Source organism: Choloepus didactylus, chromosome 1 (genome assembly GCF_015220235.1).
Source record: "Choloepus didactylus isolate mChoDid1 chromosome 1, mChoDid1.pri, whole genome shotgun sequence".
Classification (NCBI taxonomy): domain Eukaryota; kingdom Metazoa; phylum Chordata; class Mammalia; order Pilosa; family Megalonychidae; genus Choloepus; species Choloepus didactylus.
The window spans coordinates 52,756,549-52,777,845 of record NC_051307.1 but is presented as its reverse complement, the minus strand read 5'-3'; the positions used below and the strand labels follow the sequence as shown (position 1 = coordinate 52,777,845).

The following is a 21,297-nucleotide window of genomic DNA, read 5'->3' as shown; positions in this document are numbered from 1 at the left end:
TGTTTGTATAGGTGTCTCCTTTCAATCCACTGAGTAAGACTTCATGTATTCAAAAAGAACAATCACGAGATGCTTGAACCTGGGTACCAATTTTGGCTCCACTAATGTGTAATTTGACCTTTTAGCCTTATTTTATATCTCTCTCTAGACCAAGGTTTCTCAGCTTTGGTACTATTGACATGGTTGGCTGGGGGCTGTCCTCTGTATTGTAGGATATTTGGCAGCACTCCTGGCCTCTAGCCACTAGATGTCAGTAGCAACTCCCTGCCCCCAGCTGTGACAACGAAAACTGTCCTCAGGTATTGCCAAATGTCCCTTGGGGGACAAAACTACTCCTGTTTGAGAACCACTGGTCTAGACTTTAAAATTCTATGGGTAGTAAACAGAAAGAATCTGATTCAGCGTTAGCATTTGGTTTCTTGATATTTCCACTAAAATCTAAGTTCTTTCAGAGAAAAGACTTAGACTGTTTTCTTCAGTGCCACATCAACAGTGGATACAATGGAACTTGGAATAGTAGGCTCTTATTAAATTTTTGTTTAAAAATGAATTAATGAATTAATATCTAACTCTGTAGGGATTAAAACCTCTCCATTTATCATATCTTAGCAGCTCATGTCAATGTGTCTGGAAATAACATTTGTTTTTCATTCTTAGCACATTTTTTTTTCCTTGTGAACATTACATTCTTGCTTACATTTTACATAGATTCAGTTCCTATTCCCATTAGAATCCAAGATGCTTGAGAGCAGGAACTGTATTTCTCTTTTCCTTAACTCAGTACACTAATCAATTCTGTATGCCATAAAGCCTTAACAAGTATTTATTGATTTATTGAAAGATTCCATCTTCAATATAGCAGCATAAGTTAAAAAGCAAATGTACCCACCTCTGAAATATAGATTTGCCTCCTTAGTAACTATCAGAAAAGCAAAACTGTCCCTTTACAACCATTTGTATTAACAGACTTGTTTCTGAAGCTCACAAAATTTTGTATGTTTCTTAAGCATTAGTTCAAAAAAGGTATTTTCTCATGCCATAGCCTGTGTTTCCTCTTTCCTTGTTGAAAGTGAATCTTTATGTCAAAAAGCAGCATCAATTATAGCATCCTCTTTTAACGTTCTGGGGTACTGTAACTGACCACAGAGACAGAAAATTCAGGAATATTTTACATTCAGGGTCTCTGAATATTAGTAGCCATTATGATTTCTGATTTCTTTTTTATAACACACAAAGCCTGTGGCTGATCATCTAGGGGGTATGAGTTTCTTGATTTGGGTGACTTGCCCTTGGGATCTCTGGGACTCCACTCAGAAATTCTCCATGATTAGAAGTAAACATTGTGGTTGTTTTCCTAAAGGACAATAAAAAGTTGCATGTCTCAGAAGATTATAGGAATAGTTGTAGATATAAATGTGACCAAACTTTATACTCTTTTACTATCATTGATTTTATTCCCTTAAAGAGGAATCCTTAAGTGAGCATTGAGATATCTGCCAACAGGATGTTTTGTGCACATCTTGGGAAGATGAGAAGCTGCAACAGCAGAGCATACGTGCGGCCTTTCTAGTCATATGACTCTTTCCAAATGGCTCTTACTTTAAGAGCACTTTCTTCAAATATTATCAAAACTTGTCCTTCTCTCTACAATTGCTCTCTATTAAAGTTTAGTGCCAGCTGTCAGAACTGTAATGTAAACCCTTATTAGCTCTTACAAATTCTGCTCTGGAACTAATAAGGGATTGTCCAAACTCCAAACACAGACATAAGTGGGGGAGAAATCACTAGGAAAAAGGTGGAAAAATGTTCAATGAATCTGTACTGACAAAGCAATCTTTATGGAACTATTATCAATACATTTACAGAATCTGAATACTTCATAATGGAGGCAAAAAAGTCTAGTTCTAATTTATTTTGCAAAGGGTTTGCTTTCCCTTACTTTGGATGGATTTTGGGGAAAAAAAAAGGGAAGGGAAGAAGGCAGGAAGAAGAAAGAAGGGAAAACTTGAAAAAGTTAAGAAAATACCAATAATCTCCCTTAAAATCGATTCTTCATATCTATTCTGGGGAAAAAAAAAGCTGCATTCTTCAAATTTTAAAATACAGAAGTTTTGATAATATCTAACAGCTAGAAAGAGAGAGCATCATTTTGAAAAACTGAAGAGGAATGCTCTTTACAAAAGCCTTAGTACGTGTAACATAAAAGCTTTAAAAAGACACCTTCAGCAAAAAGACATTCAGTAAAACAGAATGAAGGTGGGCTACCTTTATAAAACTCAAAGTGATCTAAGTTAAAGAAATGAAGTTTCAAGACTTCCTGCAGGGTCCAATTGAACTTGATGGTAAATTATCATGACAGATCCATGAGCTATCTGAAACAGTGATATTCATAAAAATTCCAAAATAATTATAATTTTTAGATATTCAAAAAAACAAATATTCCAATTCTTACAAGCAGAGGACTTAGATGTGGCTTTTCCTTCAAAAATTCTAATCACTTTGCAGATAAGATTATTTTTAAAAGACATTTAGTGAATGGTCTGGCAAGCAATGTTCCGATCTTATTTTGGAAATGAAACTGAAAATACAATGATGGAAACTATTTCAAGTAAAATCAGAGATATTTTCCTTTTTGAAACTAAATTATTTTTTTCCATGTCTTAGATCCCCATAGTGAATACTGTCCTGGAAAGTTTAATTCATATTTTATCACACACTCTGAAACAAACTACTCAATGGGCAAATTATTTTTGTTCCCCAAAGACTATACATTTGGCATATAAGTGTTACCAAAATTACTATTTGCATCTTTGAAAAAACTTTTTTAGTTTCCAGGGGAAAACAATTACCATACAATGGGTTGGCTTAGTAGCATGAATTATGGGCTCAAGTTTCAAAGGCTAGAGGCTTGCTTCCTCCAGAGGCTGGTATCTTATGACTGGCCAGCTCTCTTTGGGGTTCCTTGATTTTTCCACAACATGGCAATGCTCATGGTGGCACCTTCCTCTTCCATGTTCCACTGACTTCCAGCTTCTGGCTGCTCCCCGGGTCTTCTCTCTCTGCGGCCTTCTCTGTAAGGCTTTCAGTAATAGGATTAAGACCCATCCTGATTCAGTTAACCACATCTTAATTGAAGTAACCTCTATAAAGTTTCTATTTACAATGGGTTGACATCCATAGGAATGGATTAATATGAAGAACATGTTTTTCCAGGGCATATAACTCCAAGCCACTTACTAGATTAGACAAGACCTCTGAATGCCCAAGAAATACAGCGTAGTGAAAAAAAAGACTTTGATACCCTAAAGCATACATACACTACAGCGACTTGATAAGGGATTACTATAAACTCAGTTATACCCTTAGGAATATACTTGAATATTGACCTATAAAATGGTAGTACAGGTTAGGATAAAAAGGATTAAAATACCTATTGAATGAGGTAACATCTCACCATTTTTCCCTCTTTCAACATTATCAGTAAGATTATGTAACTAAAGTTAACCTTTAATAAGTGAAAGACTCCATATTTTACTAAAACATATTAGAACTCTTATTTATTTAGTGTTATCTTGATAAAGAATGTTATTATCATTCATAGAACTGCCTGTGATTTTTAAGGTTTTTATAGTGGTTTATTGATGACCATTTAAAATGTTCTCACTATGGGGTATATAAATGGTTAGATGTTTTTTTTGACCCCCCCTAATTTAACCACAGTTATATGGTTAAATGTTTAAAACACTTACATTCATGGTTAAATGCTGCAAAAAGTTATTTGTTTCCACTTAAAGTTTCTCTTATTTTTCAAAATAATCTAATTTATAATATACACAGAACAGAGAATTCACATTTCTGTCTAGTACCTTAAACATGCAAATCCAGGTTTAAATTTATGCTGTTTGTTTGCATATGGACTCAAAAATTAGCTACAGTCCTTAAATAGATCACATACCAAATATGCTCCTTTACTTTGTCTGCTTCATATTTGAAAAGAATTTTTACTTTAATTACTGTTTAGATTGTGTGTTGACATATTTGATTGAAGAGTTCCACTAATATCATGCAAGCAATTCAGATAAGCACATTTGACATTTACTTCATACCATCTATAACCATTTACTCCACTGTTTTACTATTTGGGTGATTCTTAAACACATGATAAGCACCTAAAATAATGAATAGTTATCTTAGTTTTACACCAAGTCAAATAAAATGATTTGACAAATATTATCACTTAATGTCTTACGTATTTTTGACTTACAGGATTCCTTTAAAGCAAACATATTATTTATTGTTATATCCTCTCCAACTATCCAATCTAGACTTTTATTAAAGGTATGTTAGAACATAACCAAGTTATGAAAAAAATATAGGTAGTTTTCAAAATGCAGCATTCTTATTTTATTTTGCTGTTTTCATGGCTTGCTTATTTCCTAAACTATGTATTCTCCTAAATTGAATCAATTATAACCTACAAGTCCTTCTGGGCATACAATATAAAAATCCCATCTATAACTTCAAGGCTGCTCTTTAAAACTGGTGGAAAAATATCCTTTCTAGAAACACTAAGAGACCAAGCCAAATAACAGACAGAAAAAATCAAGAGTGACTGCTGTTTAGAAGAAGAAGAAAAATAAAAACTAAAAAGAAGATAATAGGGGAAATACCACCCATGATCGAATAGACTCAAGGTTTAAGTGAACTAAAAATTAAGTCTCCTTGGAAAATTAAAATCTTGTTTTCATGAAGGTGGGCAATCAATGAATGAATAATGAATGCATAAGTATATAAATTAATTAAAGACATTTTCTCTCCCTAAAGGTATCTCTAAGGTGTAAGCTCTAAGGTAAGAGGGACTGCTGCGTGAATGATTTTGTCATACATGTGTTTTAACACAGACTGAAACAAGAAAGCAAGTAAGGTAATACCTACCAATGACCCTAACTGACAATAAAGGTGATAACATACCCTTTCTTTAGCTTTTTATTGTAATAACTATCCACAACTCAAAATTTCCCATATTAACTACTTTCAAGTGTACAATTCAGTAGTGTCAATTACATTCTCAGTGTTGTGCTACTATCACCAATATCCATTACTCTAACTTTCCATCAACTCAGAAGGAAACTCTGTGCCCATCATGCAACACTCCCTCTTCCACTTCCCCATATCCTTCTCCCCCAGCCCCTTGTAAACATAACCAACTATCTATCTTTATGAAATTTGCTTCTTCTAAGTATTTCATATATGTGTGATCACAGAATATTTGCCTTTTTGCCTGACTTATTTCATGCAGCATGTTGTCTTCAAGGTTCATTCACATTGTAGTATACATTAGAACTTTCTGAATAATATCACATTGCATATGTGTACCACAAGATACTATACAATAGGCTAAGCAATACACCCTTTGGCAATTCTGAATGGTAGTAATATAGCTTTCATTTGGTGGATGAGCAAAGTGGGATTCAGGCCATTTAGTCACACAACGAATGAGTGGATTCCTATTTAATTTGTTATTTTAAGCTTATTTACATTATTACTTTTCAGGAGCTTATTTCTTATTAAAATAAGCTAATCGGCTTTGAAAGTCATGGGTGTATGACTGCTAAAGTCAAAATGGGAATGCAGCGTTGTCACTTTAAACTCAGGGCAGACAAATTTTTCATAACTCTGGGTAACAAATCTGATGATTTCAGTGCAACTATTAAAGAATGAATTGATGTTTTATGTTCAAGGTGTATAAATTTAAGGAAAGTAAATGCAAGACATTTCAACTCTTCTAAAATAGTTAGATCTTTTCCTTATTATAGGTATGAAATCGGTGACAACTGGGTTTTGCAAGGCAGAAAAATAATATTCATAAGTTCCAAAAAATATATTAACTCATAGGTACTATATAAAGTATATTGTTACTGTACTTAATTTCTTCAATGTTTTAATTATAGTTCAGATGAATATACTCTTAAATTGTTGCAACTGTATGTGAATGTCAAGTGCATTCATTTCTAACTAGACAAATTGAATATCTTTATGTGCAAGGTATTTTGAAAGAACTAGAGGAATTCAAAGATAATTAATGTAAAGTATGTTCTCTTCACACTTTCATTCTAAGAATGCAGAGTTGGCATGAAAATATTCATTCAGTAATTATCTAATTGAGAACCTATTCAGTTAAGACTCTGCTAGGTTTCAGGCAAGATATCACCAAAAATGGCAAGATGCAGTCCCTCAAGGAACTTCCAGTCTAATACCAACTGGAAAGAAATATTTCTAAATCATTTAAAACACATAGACTCAGGTAGATGCTACGAAATATCTACTGAGGTTTTCAATTTTCTCTAGCTCTTCTGTCAGAGCAAGCAGACTGTTTAAATTGTCCTGCTAATTGAAACCATGACAGTCAATTTAAAAGAGAGTTTCTGAATTGAAAGAGCAGAGTATAGAGTAAAAGCTGGAAGTAAGTCATAAGTGATACAAACAGTTTCAGACAGTCATCAAAAAGTCTAGATCTCGTCATACATCACATCAAACACACTTTTCTATTAAGCTGCTAATGTAAAAGAACAAGGAATAAAATCAGCATTCCACACTGAACACTCAGTGATAAAGCCCTGAGCAACAAGATTCTTCAGTGACATTAATAAGGTATTTGGTACACTAAGTCTAAACAAAATTTCTGTGAGCAGGAATATTTACAGTAACCTCCTAGCATCAGCCTCAAATGCGATTAATTGACTGTATAAAAAGTCATTAACTTTCTTATTTCTTCTCTCTAAACAAAATTGCAGTAGATAATATGATTCATTAGTCAGGATTAAAAAGAAAAAAGAAATAAAGATCATGAAGTTCCCTTGGTATTAATGCAAAATTTCTCCACACCTCCTACTGAAAAGTGAAAATTCAACGAAGAGAGTTGTGCTAGGACATAAGAAATAAACACTAAGATGCCCCAAGTGAAATGAATCAAATCTGATTGTCAAGGATTAAAGCAAATAGCAGATGATTAGCTTTAATAGGTCTTTTTATAATTTTAATTTTTCAATGTTATCTTTTTTAAAGGATGTTTATTGACATAGCTTAAAAACAATATGCCGTTTGACACACTGTCATCGCATCTGACCTCGATTTTCTTTTCTTACTCATACTTCCATTTCCCCTCATCAGTTTAATCTTATGTAGTTATTCCCTATGTCCATTTTTATTTTACCAAATTTATCTTAATAAGTATTCTTTATTTACCTGGAACTGGCTTTAGCTGCCTTTTTCTATTTCCAGTTTGTTTGCCATGCTAATTCTCAAATTAAATGTTAGCTACCAAGATTTATTCTCTTCTTCCCTCATTTTGTGTCTATAACCAGACTGAGAAAGAGAAAGATACATATTTTTCAACTCTTAGCTTTCCTGTGCCCCATATTCCCTAGTAAAGAAAGTAAGACCAGCAACAAAAAGCATTTTACCACAGAAAATTTAATTTCCCATCACTCATCTCCTCCCACACCAATATCTCCATACCCCATAAATACTAATAACTTATTTTTCAGTTAAACTACTATTTACTTAGTTGCATTTAACAAATCAGAGACAGAGACCAAAAAATTTTAAACCACATCCCTCATCATACACACACATATTTTGAAACTAAGAACCAAACTTATTTAGCAGTGACAATGTTCATCTCTTTCTAGTATCCAACAAAGCATTTGGCATCTTTTAGGGGTCCAATAAATGCTGCAAAATTGAATAAATGATCAAATGACACTCCCCACTATGTTTTCTCATTTCAGGAAAAGTGGATTGTTGTGAAATATGCATTATATTCAAGGGAAGTATAATATTGTGGTAAGAATACAATCACTTTGGTTTTATTTATAGTTCTGATATTGATGGATGATTCTTTTAAAAACAAAACATTTTTATCAATTGTTTTCCTATCAAATAAAGATTATCACATTTTCAACATTCAGCTTGCTGAACTTTCTGTCTAGAATGGGATAGATAATTCAAAATATTTCATTACTGAAAGTCAGCAAATTACCTGGTTATGAAATTAAAACCTCTATAAGGCCTCCCTGTGGCATGAATTCAGAGGACAACACTCGAATGGGACTACTAAACATTTTGAGATGTTGAGACCATGATTCGATAAACAAATTATAAATTTTGCCTTCTAGGATGTGTAAACTGAGTAAGGTAGTTAGTCCTTTCTCCCTACCCCTAAAAGCTTCTAAGAACAATAGTGATAAATCCTTAAACTCCTAATGCAAAAATGTTCCATCATTATTCAACATTTCAAAATTATTCAAGATTACTAAAAACTAATCTCTTCTTCCTTTATTCTGCCAAGGCATATTATATCCCTAGTAGAAGATTTATTGGTCTGTCTTGACTTAAAATTTTTCATTTATGTATCTGTTCCCCATACTAGATTGTAATCTCCTCAAAGGCAGAAACAATGATTTATTCATCTATGTTTCCCTGTGCCTAGCATACAACTTATTTTTTTGTACTAATAGACCATTAGAAACACTTAATTAAATTTGGTAGACTTTTTATATATCTTAGATGCTTGACAATCGATATACACAGATTTTATTTTATGTCAACTTGGCTAAGCTTAGCTTTTCCAAAATATTTTCTTCCAAAATATCATGATAATCTGGCTATTAATTCTTCTTTCTTAAAGACGTAGTAACTGAAAGATGTGGGCAATAAGTTGATACAGCTAAACCTTATATTAACAGATTCTTAGTTACTTTTTGCCCATTCTTTAAGACCCTACTTATCATTCAAAATACAGTACTCCAATTCCAATAGAATGTTCATCTTTGAGGGGTTTCCTGGTCTCTGTCACCTTCAGACTGAACAGCAGGGAAATGCCTTCGGTTGAGGTTAAGACTAGTTTCAGATCTCAATTCCAACATTTATTTGCTAGGGACCTTAAACAAGATGCTTAACCTATCAAAGCTGTTTAAAAATGAGGACAGTAACAGTATGTAACTGATAGGTTATTCTGAGGAATATATGAGATGCCCATGGATTTACTTGGCAAATCAGCACACTGTCTGGCACATAGTAAGTGCTTAACGAATGTTAAAAAAAAATCTTTGTATCTTTACTACAGTGCTTAGAATGAAATAGGAGATCAACAATTATTTGTTAAATTCAGTGAATGAGTCTTGTTTTTCCTTGGATAGGACACTGAAAGACTGTGGTTGCTGATTATTGTGTTATGACATTGTCCAGAGGTGTTTAGAATCTAGGAGTAATGGGTATATAAAGGCATAGCTCCATCTTTTTTTGAGAAGAATAAGTCAATATTTCTAGTATAAAAATAAACTGATCTCATGAAATACAGGAAGTTTGTTTACCTGTCTTCTTTGCATCTTTTCCAAGCATCAACATTGCTCTGTGTCACTGAATTGAAGTACTACTGCTAAAAAGATGATTTGTGTAAGAGTTATATCAAGCTATTCTGACCAGTCTGCAAGCTTATAAAAAACAAATGAAAAAAGCAAACTGGATCTATAGCAACAAGAACTAATACCACCACCTCAACGGACAACAAGAACAAAATTACAGGTCTCAAGTCATGCTGGCTTATATTATTACAGATGTCAGAACTACTAAATATCAGATTCTCAATACCTACTAGAATATGCCCTAAACTGATTTACTGAACAAACATTTGATAAAATAAAATTGGTGAGGACTCACAGGACACCTCATATAAATCAGAACAAAGTAGAATACCTTGATACTTTGTCTAATAATCTGAATACACAAAGACTTTCTGATTGTGAAAGAAGCCAAAACTCACTCAGCAAAACCAAGATATATCAAGATATAAACATAAGTACATGCTCCAATTTTTAAATTACAAAGCTAAAAATGTCCTCTCCCTTATTTTTCTTCCAGTGATACTCTATTTCATATGCTACTTCTGATTCAGTTGTAATTACTTTTATCGGTTTAATTTTTGAAGTCTTTTTTCTTATAATAACTTGCTTTCTGTACATGTGTCTCATACTGAAACCAGTATTTTCAGCTACTGGGGGGGAAGTCTGTGATAATACAACATTCTTATGTTACTGACATGCTGATTATGCCCATGACAAACTACAAGATTCAAGGATGTAAACTTTCGACACACATGATACTATCCATAGGATCAATCTTGACATGTAATAGCATTGAATAGCATCAAGGTTACTTTAAAAAATGGCTTAGTAAATTAAAATTAGGTAAAAAAAATAGTAGCAACTTTGAATTCATTGTGAACCTTTCTGATACAAGTTAATACGATTTTTTCTGAAACTTCTAGTAAAGTTTGTTCTCAAGATAGCATGTTATATAAATTACTTATTTGCTTTATTTAACTATATTTAACAATGTTATGTTGTTTTATTTTCCTCACTGATACTTAATTTTCTATTTCTTATGACTTTAAATGAGACATAAAGCATTATATAGAAATTATTTGAAATCCAAAAATGAATGATTAGTTTTCTTGCACCATGGAATATTTCATAGGAGATAGCTCCACACAAATTGATACACATTGAAATGGCAAAGATTCTGTTCCTCTCCTAGTTGGGTATCAGAGAATATTTCACCAGGGATCATACTGGAGGGAGGGGACATTTTTAAAATCCCTCCTGAGTTAGGTCTCCATTATTTTATTTAAAGAAAATCCCACAAATGCCATATGTCATAATCAAATACCATAGAAATAGATACAACTCAAAATGGAATATAATAGTTATTGAAACTCCTTTCCATTCATGTATAAAAGCAAGTAGCAGCTGGTATGTTGTTTTGATTTTAGAACTTTCAAAATCATACTTAGTGACAGCATTCTGATGGTGATTTCCAAGGATCAAAATAACATCTAAATGGAGATATATGGGCTAATGTTTACCATTTGCTGTCATTAAAAAAAATCTTCTATATCATCAAAAGCAAAATGTTATGTTCACATTGTTAGAAATGATTTATATATAAAGTATATTCATTTCTTCCACATGGACTTGAGAATAATGAATTTCTAAATGGCTCAATTCCCTTTGACAGAGTATAACAGTAACAAAAGTACTGAAACAGACTAAGTTCTGAGAACTACATACTTAAGATCTCATGTGTATTTCTACATTTTAAATTTAAATAATAATTTCAGTGTGTTCTTAAGCACAAAGCCTTGCATAATGCTCAATAATAAATTTTGTGTTTAAATGGGAGTTTTCATCTGATAGATCATAATTTTATATGGAAAATATCTTTTAATTTGTACTACTTTAGTTGCAAATAGATTTTTAATAAAAATCAATTTGATGACACAGTTCTGGTTCTCTGATACTATATTAACGATCAAATTGGCATCAAACCTAAGGTGTGGTACAAATATTCTCCTGAGCAGATAAATGTACTAAACCATAGAGAAACAAACAAAAACAAAAACATGTACTCTTCTATGTACTAAAGGCTGAAGTACTAGCTCTGCAGTTTAAAATAAAATATTCTTTATTAAAGCATTAGTTTTGTAAGTAAGCACTTATTTGATACAAGATGTCAATGCAGAAAAATACCATATTTTATGGCAGTGAAGTAAATACTGCTACGAGGTAGAGGAACGCAAAATAACAATAGTCACCACAGTAACTAAATCTGTTAAGATTCGATTAGCTGAGTGCTAACAGTGTTTCTACCATCCAAATAAAAGAGACCAATTTTTTTCCCTAGTTGAACTATATTTAGACTACTAAAACCATTAAATAGCAGGGAAAAACTAAGAATACCATATTTAATACTTCTAGTTAGGTAAAGGGCAGCTCCCCATAAACACATTTCTCCAGTAAACTCTGAATCATCATGTCAAGTGGGATACATTTATTCTGTAAATAGACTCTGCTCAGTTTGAGGCATGCTTTGCTTCCATGTGAATTCAGTCTAGGTTTATTTCTTTCAGTTACTTTATGATAACTTGCAGGTGAGAAGCCATACCACTCTAAGGAAACAGAGAAGACTCTTACCTTGGCACATGAAACCTCTTTCTTCATATCCAGCATTGCATGAGCATTTGCCAATGGGGACAAGCCATTCTCCCTCTGTACTGCAGTACATCCTGGGAGGATCTTCCTCCTTAGAATTGTTAACACAAGAACCTCTAACCTCCACCAGGGACTGGGAATCCATGGGTATTGTGTCTGGAAACATAGCCAGATTCTTCACTGTAAAGGGGCATTTCTTGAAGTATACTCTCACAGACACCAAGGCAACACAGGCACCAACATCTTGAAAAGCCAAGTAAAATCCCTTTTTGTTGACAGGACCTACTTCTCTAACTTCAGTATTGAGTTTAAGAATACGGTCACCTAGATCCATTTGAGTGAAACTCTCATCAGCTGCAATGGTGTCAATCTTTGTAAACTGATGCTCTCGGAATTTGACTCCATGATCATCATCAGACTCCATATAGTACAGGTTAAAAGTCTCCTTGCAAGTTCCCGAAACCAGTGGAATGCTATTGCAGTCCCTTAGAGTGAATTTGAGCTCCACATAGATCTTCTGAGCTGAGTTCCGGGGCACCCAGTTTGTCCTCAGCCAATTATTTTGACTGTGATCCATGACATTGCACACCTGGTAGGTCCTGATCGGTGTATAATGTTCATCAACACCACTGATCTCTTCCCACTGAAGAATCAAAGAGAAAAAAATAGAGGCACATTAATGACTTGTCATAATGAATAATAATAAATACAAGGTGAGGGTATCAAAGGCATCACAGAGACTATAAAATAATAAAATAGGCAGAACCTTCAGTGTTACTCACTAAAAATCATGATATGGAGAAACTCCATAATATTCTTGTGTGTAGTTTTTATTATTTGCAAGATTCTCTGAGTTCATTGGCACAAAAATATTTTATTATTTTGATGAACACATTTTAATTGCCTTGTAATTTTTCATATGTGCAAGAAAAAGTCACTCAACAATTGGTTGAGCCTAGCCAAACATTCCAAGATCCAAATCTCAAATAAGTGCTCATCAATGACACAATGGTACAGTTTGGCTTTAGGAGTTTTCTGGTGTTTTGTTTTTCTTTTTGTTTTGTTGGTTTGTTTTCTTTTTAGAAAAGAGAATGAAAAATACCACTGCCTAAAATTCATCTTTATTATTTTTTTCCTAGTTTGGGCCAGGTTCTGGTAAAATCTAGCATGTGGCAAAACAAGTTGATTCCAAGTGATTAAACACTAAGATGTATCTTTATAATATACTCTGCCATTTTAATGGATATATTTTGCGGAAGTATGAAGAAAAATTTGAAGTAAAAATGTAAACTTCAAATCATCCCTCTCCCTCCAAAAAAATGAAATCTAAGAGTTATGCATGAAAAACAGGAGAGACTTCATTCTCCACCCAAGGTAAACAGAGAAATAGCTTGGGAATTTTTTTTAGAAAACTGTAGACATAAGATACAATATATTTTTGTATCTTAATATAAGGAAAGAAAATATTCACATTGTACTTTTAATAATCACTAATACATAGTTTCATACATCCATCCTATGCATGTATTATACAGAGAACTTTTAAGAAGGCAAATGTACATTACATTCTTAGTTATGAGGATTTTTACATTGAGGTGACTATAATAGATAAGTTACATTTCAAAGAAAATTAATGTATTAATTTAATATTGGAAAAAAGAAAAGAATGAACAGAAATGGTGCTCCAAAAACCTCTTGTGTTAAAAGTTAGTATTGTGTGGCATATATTCTGTGATCGTCACATTGATTAAAAACTGGCATTGTAAAGCACAAAGCTAGCAAAACTACAGAAAATAAATGTTTTTTTACAGGAAGTTAGATCATGATATTACTATTTAAACAGTCAAAGCAATTGACTTGACATTTTTAAGTTGATTGCCTTATCAGAATAGATATGAGTCTGTATTTCAACTGATGAATCCTTCGCAAATTTCTCCTGTAATGTACAGCATTTTATTAGACATCAAAAAACTTATTATATAGTAATATTCATAATTTGATACAAAATATTATTTTAATTATGGAGATCTCACTGTAGTTTACCATTTTTCCTCTCAATGCTAATTTCGCAAGCTATCACAAGTCCTTGAATACAGAGGTATAAATTGCAAGAAGATAATGCAAACAACACCAGCATGTTCTACACATAAAAGGTTGCAGAGAACAATTATCACTTCATTAATTTGTAATGAAGACCAAATTGCCTGTAAGTGATGGTGGATTGCCATCTCAGACCACGTGCGAACACAGCAAGACTCTAAGGCTAGCATTTGCTGAGGACTAACAATGTAGAAATAAAAACCTTAAAAGAGCCTTCTCTCAATAACAGCAGCATAACAACAAAAGTCACTATTTAATGCTGCTATCGTAATCCTTATGCTTTACAAATTAAAAGAATGCGCAGCCTTATCCTATGTTCTTCCCAAGAGCTTATGTGTGATGTTCATAAATAATCAGTAATACTATATTCACCACAGTAATTGTCCCAAGACAGACTTGGAAAAAAGAAAATGTGTGACATATAGAATTGGGTGGTACAGTTATCTTTCTCTTTATTTTCCTCATCCTTAAAAAAAATCTCTGTGAGCAGTGTGCAGGTAACACTGTATTTAGTGGAAGTGGACACAGGCTCATGAAAAACTCAAAATAATTCATAATTATTTAATTCTCTAAAGTCAACATTCAGATATTTAGCCTGACTTCAAGATTCCTAATTCAAGCTTATATTATTAGACCATGGAGGCACGGAGTTGAATCCCTTATTCTTTTTTCCTTTTTCAGGATTATTACAACTTTAAGAAAACCACTTATCCAGCCTTCCTCTCCCTGAAGAGGTAACCCTGAAATCTATCCCTGATAGCATAATCACAGTGAATCTGCCCTTCATCCAAGGTGTTTTACGTTACCAGAGACCCTTAATTCATATTTTCTTGATAGCACACTTCCTTTTCACTGAGTCAACTGGGAAAACATATTTTTAATAATCAGTATTTAGTCTAATAACTATTATTCCTATAAATCTTAGTTGTAATAATTAAGAATGTGTATACGCATTGTAAAAATTAATTGTTCTGTGGGATAACATTTTCAGCTAGTTGCTAACAGGGATTATGGAGTGAAAAATAATTTACATTGTCTTAGAGAGGGAGAAGCTGTAATACCTTTAGTGCATAGTCTAACACAATTTTGGAAATACTAAGAAAGTGAAAAAAATAACTTCATGATTTACCTAAGCAAAAAATTAAATATAATCACATTGTTCTCTTTCACATTTGGTGGTAAAAGCAAAATGTATCACAAAATCATGTAAACATTATGGGAAAGAGTTATCGTCAATCACATATGTCTACTGGCATAAATAAAATGCAACTAATTTTAGACAAGCTATTATTTTTATTTTGAGTTTTTCACTGTGATTTTCTGTGATGATTTCTGATTTTTAAAAAAATGCTTCAATAATAGTTCTATTCAACTCTACATATATACATTTATTAAATATTTCTGTGTATAGTAAAAAAAATGAATAAAACATAATTCTTGTTATCCAGAAGTTGAAGCTGAAAGGGAAGACTTAACTACCACTCAAGGTAGATAATGATATACTCTCCATTTGAGGTACTGCAAGGAGCTGTGTGAAATGATGGAGGATACTGAAAGCTAGGCCCTGGGAAAGCATCAAGGAAAAAAGAAATGGAAGGTAGGATGGCTAGAACTTCTACAGGTAGAAGCAGGAGGTCAAACAGAAAGGGAAAGTGTGAGCACACTTATAGAGGCATGTGAAGACAACCTATTTAAGGAATCAGGTTTCAGTTGGCTAGAACATAGGGCACAGGGCAGAGGGCATGTGGAAAACTACTTAGAGTAGGGAGGCATTGAATAATTTGGTGACATCAACTGCAGCATCTCAGTAACATTTGCTATGGTGAGAAATTACTGAAGAGGGGTGAGTGGTTGGCTCTGGACCAGGGGTTGGCACTCCAGAGAAAAGAAAAGAGGAAGGCCTCAGAAAGACCACTTTCAAAATCCAAACTCGAAGTCTTGGGAAAATGGTCTCTGTTGAATGAATGTTCTCTGAAAAATTTCCAAAATATTATAAAGACATAAATTTTTCTTATGAGTGAGCATCAACAGAAATAAAAATCAAGATACATGTATTTAAATAAATTCATGTCTTTAATTTTCTTTTTTCTGGGAAACTGTGTCCTCATTAGATACTATGTATCTCATTTCAAGAACATTACACTTACATTTATTAAATAATTGCTAAGTGCCAGGCTCTGTGTCCATGATGCAGTAATGTAGAAGACAGACATGGTACTTGTTCTTTACAAACACAGTCTACCAGCTATATCCTTTGTTATTTTATATAAGACATTCATTTATCTTTAATTCTTCATAAATAAGTAAATACCTTATAGAAATGAATTAAAATTAAATAGAATATTATGTGTTTTTTGTTATATAAGTCTTTGGATTTAATAAATCAGTACTCTGGATAGCTATGTGCTAGAATATGGGCCTAACTGAGCAAATACAAGACCCATTCCAGGATTATAAGCATTTTGTAAAAATTAAGAAAGAAGGAAATAAATTTCTAGAAACCATGTGTCAGTAAATCTATGATAAAGATTTTGGAAATAGATGGTGAAAAGAATTTTGGAGGGTGGAAAAATCTTAAAGCGTGGGAGATGGTGGGATGGCAATGGAAAAATATTTCAAAAATAATATAAATGCTTAAGACCTACTTATAAAAATGAATTTTTAGCCAGAGGCATTGACCTGCAACAGGTAAGATATATTAAAATATAAAATATACCATGGGGATACCAGTATCTAAATTTATTGCTGTCAACAGTTTTTAATTTAACCTCCTTTTTAAATTTATTTTCCTGTCAGGGGAAGAATCGGGAAAGTATGATTTGCATTACAGAGGTTTGATTTCTAAAGGAGATTTATAATTGCAAAAATATATGTTTTCAAAAACTATTAGCATAAAGTATGCCATTATCTGAAAATTACATAGCAAAGAGGAGGTTAACATGGTCAAAAAACCATCTAATAAATCATTCAGCTATCCCATAAAAGCTAGAAAGAAAAATAAAAACATTTCGACTTTCTTCAGAGATTTTGTCATTCTGTCTTCCTGTTCATATATATCCAAATGGCTTTAATTTTTGTAGAATAAACTTCCCCTAAATATTAAGGAGTAGGACAATGGGACTATCATGTTTCCAATTCTTGGAAAAATGTTCAATGTGAAATTGCCCAATAAAAAGGTAATTTTAGAATTCAGTATAACTGCTTGGAAATAATGGGGAAATTCCATGCACATTGGTTTAACTTGTCTAGACTGAATACTGTGGTAAGATGTGCATTTGCAGAATTATTACAAATGGCCAACTATTTAGAAATTAATGCATAGCGGTGACAGCAGTATATTTCATATCAGTTGTGAGATTCATGTAATTTCCTGCGATGATAATGGGTCACAGCCACAGTAATTCATAGCAATTTACAAGGTACCTGTGGAGCACTCACATTGACAGAAATGAAATTAACTTGTGTCACTGTGGAACATACGCTAAGTTTTACAGATTTTCAGACAACTGAATTTATTTTTTAACAAAATAAGTATAATTCTTCAGAGCATTTCCCTGAAATATAAGCTACTTTGTAGCACTTTTTAAAGCTACAAAGATCTCTTCTGCTGTTCTTACCACACACATAACAACATGCTTCATAGGAACATTTTTCATTCTTTATCCATTGAATATCCTAGGGACCTCAGAGTTAAGGGTTGAAGTTCTAGAGAGAGAGACACAGAGTTTGAAACTAGCTCCACCACCTACTAGCTAGGAGATGTAATAGACTGGGTTGAGTTTACACATCGGAAAAATGGAGAAAATAACTGTATCCACTTTATAGAAGTTTTGTGGACAAAAATAGATGATCCATTTAAAATGTTTGTAACTGTGTGGCACATGGGAAGCAGTAAACAAATGTTAAGTATTATTGTTATTCTGCTAAAGCTGAGTTAATCAAAGATGGCATTGGAATACATAGCACCATCTTTTAGACCATGTAAACAAACATCGATGAAGAATGATGCTGGGAGACCGCACGAAAGTGGTAGGCATTTCACAATTTACAGAGTTACTACTTCAGTTGAACACAAACACTCTAGCTAAAGGTCTCTTGTCAATTTGTAAGTTGCTTTCCTGGACAGCTGGTTCTCCTACCATTGGAAAAGAAATAATGGCTAGGTAAAATAATTCTGCAAGCCTAAATCATTTTCTGACTTTTTTTCCCTGTAAAATAATAGGAATACATTTTAAATTCAAGCTTTCCCTATTTCATATTCTTTTTCACTTGGCTAGAGTTTCTTGAGATTTATTTAAAGCCACCGTAATTCCTGACAAACGTAGTTTGTTTTACTGTTTTGAAATGTAATAAATATAATTAATGACAAAAGTTAACTGAATAATTGTCCGCTTCACATTTTCATTATAAATGAGTCTGCTGTATTTATCTATGATAAATTTGCCTATTCTAAAGTAGAGTAAAAGTTTTGCCAATAAATATTCTACATGTTACCAGGTCCTATAGGTCTATAATTTTACTAGACATTTGATTTTATTTCCTTTCGCTATTTGTTTTTGAACATAAATATTATTTAACCTGCCTGCATACAACTATATCATAAAATAAAAATATTCTGTAGTTTAATAAAAATAAAGGATAAGTATTATTATTGTGCTTTTACTTCATAGCAGGGAGTTATGTTGAGCCGCAGTTATCTAATGTAAAAAATGGAGATGATAATAAGACTTTTCATAAATGACTGTCCATTCAGGTATAACAGATAATAATGATAGTTGATAAATGCTTGTCAGGTTTTTTGCCAGCTTACTAAATAAAGCAAATATTAAGGACTTGCATTCTACAAGATAGTTTTCTGGCACTACCATGATAATAATGCAGAAGTCATGGTTTCCTGCCCTTCTGAAAGTTTACATGACAAGAACAGAACTGAATTGTGCAAAACAAATATTACAGTCATTCACTCATTCAAAAAAAATCTACTGTGGGCCAGGCACTTTCCTCAGCCCCGGGAAGCCCTCAGCCCACAGATTAAAATAAGTTAAAGCAACTATTATGGTCATGAAACTTATGTTCTACTCGAGAGAAAACAAAGAGTAAGCCAACACACAAATATGATGGGTGAGGAGCTGTCATAACAAAGATCAGGGCAGGTTAAAGGAGGAGATAATGATGTCAGGAATCGTGGTGGCATTTTAGATAGGGTAGCCAGGGATATCATCCCATTTTAGCAGACACTTGAATTAAGTTAGAAACTAGTACAAGAGAATAGTCACAGACACAGTGTTCCAAGCAGAGGGAACAGAAAGTCCACTGACAGAGAGATAGGAGGGTGCTTATTGTAATCAAGAGATAGCAAGGAGGTCATTGTGGCTGGAACTGAGCAATCCAGGGTAAAGCAGTGAAATATTAGATCAGAGAGGTAGCTGGCTGCAAGATCATGTAAGTCCTTGTAGGCCATGGGAGGCACTTTGGTTTGGGCTGGTGTGTGGAAAAGAAACTGCAAAGAGCAAGGATCTAAGAATTGAGATCATGAGGAAGTTATTACAACAGTCCACGTGACAGAAGATGGAACCCTAGATAGGAAAGTGGTGGTGGCGGTGGGGAGAAGAGATCAGATTCCGGGAATATTTAGGCAGTTGCATCAAAAGATTTGATGATGGATTGGATGGGGAACTTGAGAGAAGTGGAGAATGTGATTTACACAGTCAAAAAGTGTCAATGAGCCATGTGACCACCAGAGAAAGAGAAAATACCTTTGGAGAAAAACAGCAGTCATGTGGTGGAGTATAGGCAAGAAATTTAAACATAAGTGGAACTTTGGCTAGTGAAAACAGGTGAACAGAGAGAAGGAGGAAGAAGAACATATTCAGGGCAGGGGAAGCAACACAGGAAATGATGCAAAAATATAAAAATACCAATGGACTTTGTGTATCTCTAAGTAACTATAGTGAGAGATAAAGCCAGTCTTCTACTGAGTTATTCAATACTTATTTATGAAGCACCTGCTATGCACCAGTGAACCTATTAGTTGTTTGGAATAACGGAGAACAAAACAATCTGAAATCTCTCTCCTCGGGGAGATTACATTCTAGTGAGAGAGACAGATAAACAAGATAAAGAGGTATAATATTTGTTTTCTTATTTAGGGATCTGTTTTATGAAGAAATAAGGAAAGAGGGAAGGAAGATGGGACAGCTGTGTATTTTGAGAGAAGGGGAAATTCTTAAGAGCACCCTGGGAAGACCTCATCATGAACATGATATTTAACTTGAGACTCGAAATGAAAATGTGGCTCATGGCAGGGAAAGACTTCACTGGGAAGATGATATTTCATAAAGCAATATGGATACATTTGCAAAGAGCATTTGAGGCAAATGGAATAGAAGTAAAAGCTTTGAGGCTGAGTGTTTTGGTTTGTCCTAGGAAGAGAAAGGAAAAAAGGGAGGAGAGCAGAGGAGGAGTTTAGATCCAATCCTGGATTTTGAGCAGATAACTGGCAAGCCTCACTTTTCCAAAGGATCTCTCCCATTTCTGTAACAAGAAGTGTAGAAACTTAGAGGAAGCAAGGGCAGATGAGCAAGTGGACTGCCATAATGTAACTGAGGTTTGAGGCTTTCTAAATACTTGAGAGATTCAAACACAGATCAAATACAGGGATATTACTTTCACAACAGCATTTAGTTAGATGGATTGGAGCGTTATCGTGGGAAACTAAGGGAGAGGTTATGGGAGCTTGTCCATTTCGCTCATTGATACCGAGCACCCAGCACAGTTCCACATAATCCATTCACTGAATGAGAAAATAACTGAGTTAATTTTTGAATAAGAGTAATATTTCAGAGGTAGAACTAGAACTTGGTAACCAACTGGTATTTGGATTGAGAATACTGAAAAGCTGAAATGATCTGAGATTTTAAGCTAATATTTGACAATCATATTGACAACTTTACGTGGAAATTACTGAGTAATGGCTTTCTCTGCAATGCATCACTTTATCCTTGTAACAATTCTGAGTGGATGATGCTATCATCCATCAATAATACAGATGAGACAAATGAAGCTCAGTAAAGGGTCAGCAAGTTGCCACAAATCAGATAGCCAGTAAATGTAGAGGCCGAGATTTAACCCACAATTCTTTGATTCC

At 33.6% G+C, this 21,297-nt stretch overlaps 1 protein-coding gene across 2 annotated transcripts in view; it reads right to left on the bottom strand.

The window, feature by feature from the left end:
- EPHA3 (EPH receptor A3) overlaps positions 1 to 21,297 on the bottom strand; it is a 366,605-nt gene that overhangs the window by 265,114 nt on the left and 80,194 nt on the right. For both annotated transcript variants that reach the window (XM_037833928.1, XM_037833936.1), the window contains exon 3: positions 12,033 to 12,693. In XM_037833928.1, the coding sequence (XP_037689856.1) occupies positions 12,033 to 12,693 (661 nt within the window). The remainder of the gene's footprint in view (positions 1 to 12,032; positions 12,694 to 21,297) is intronic.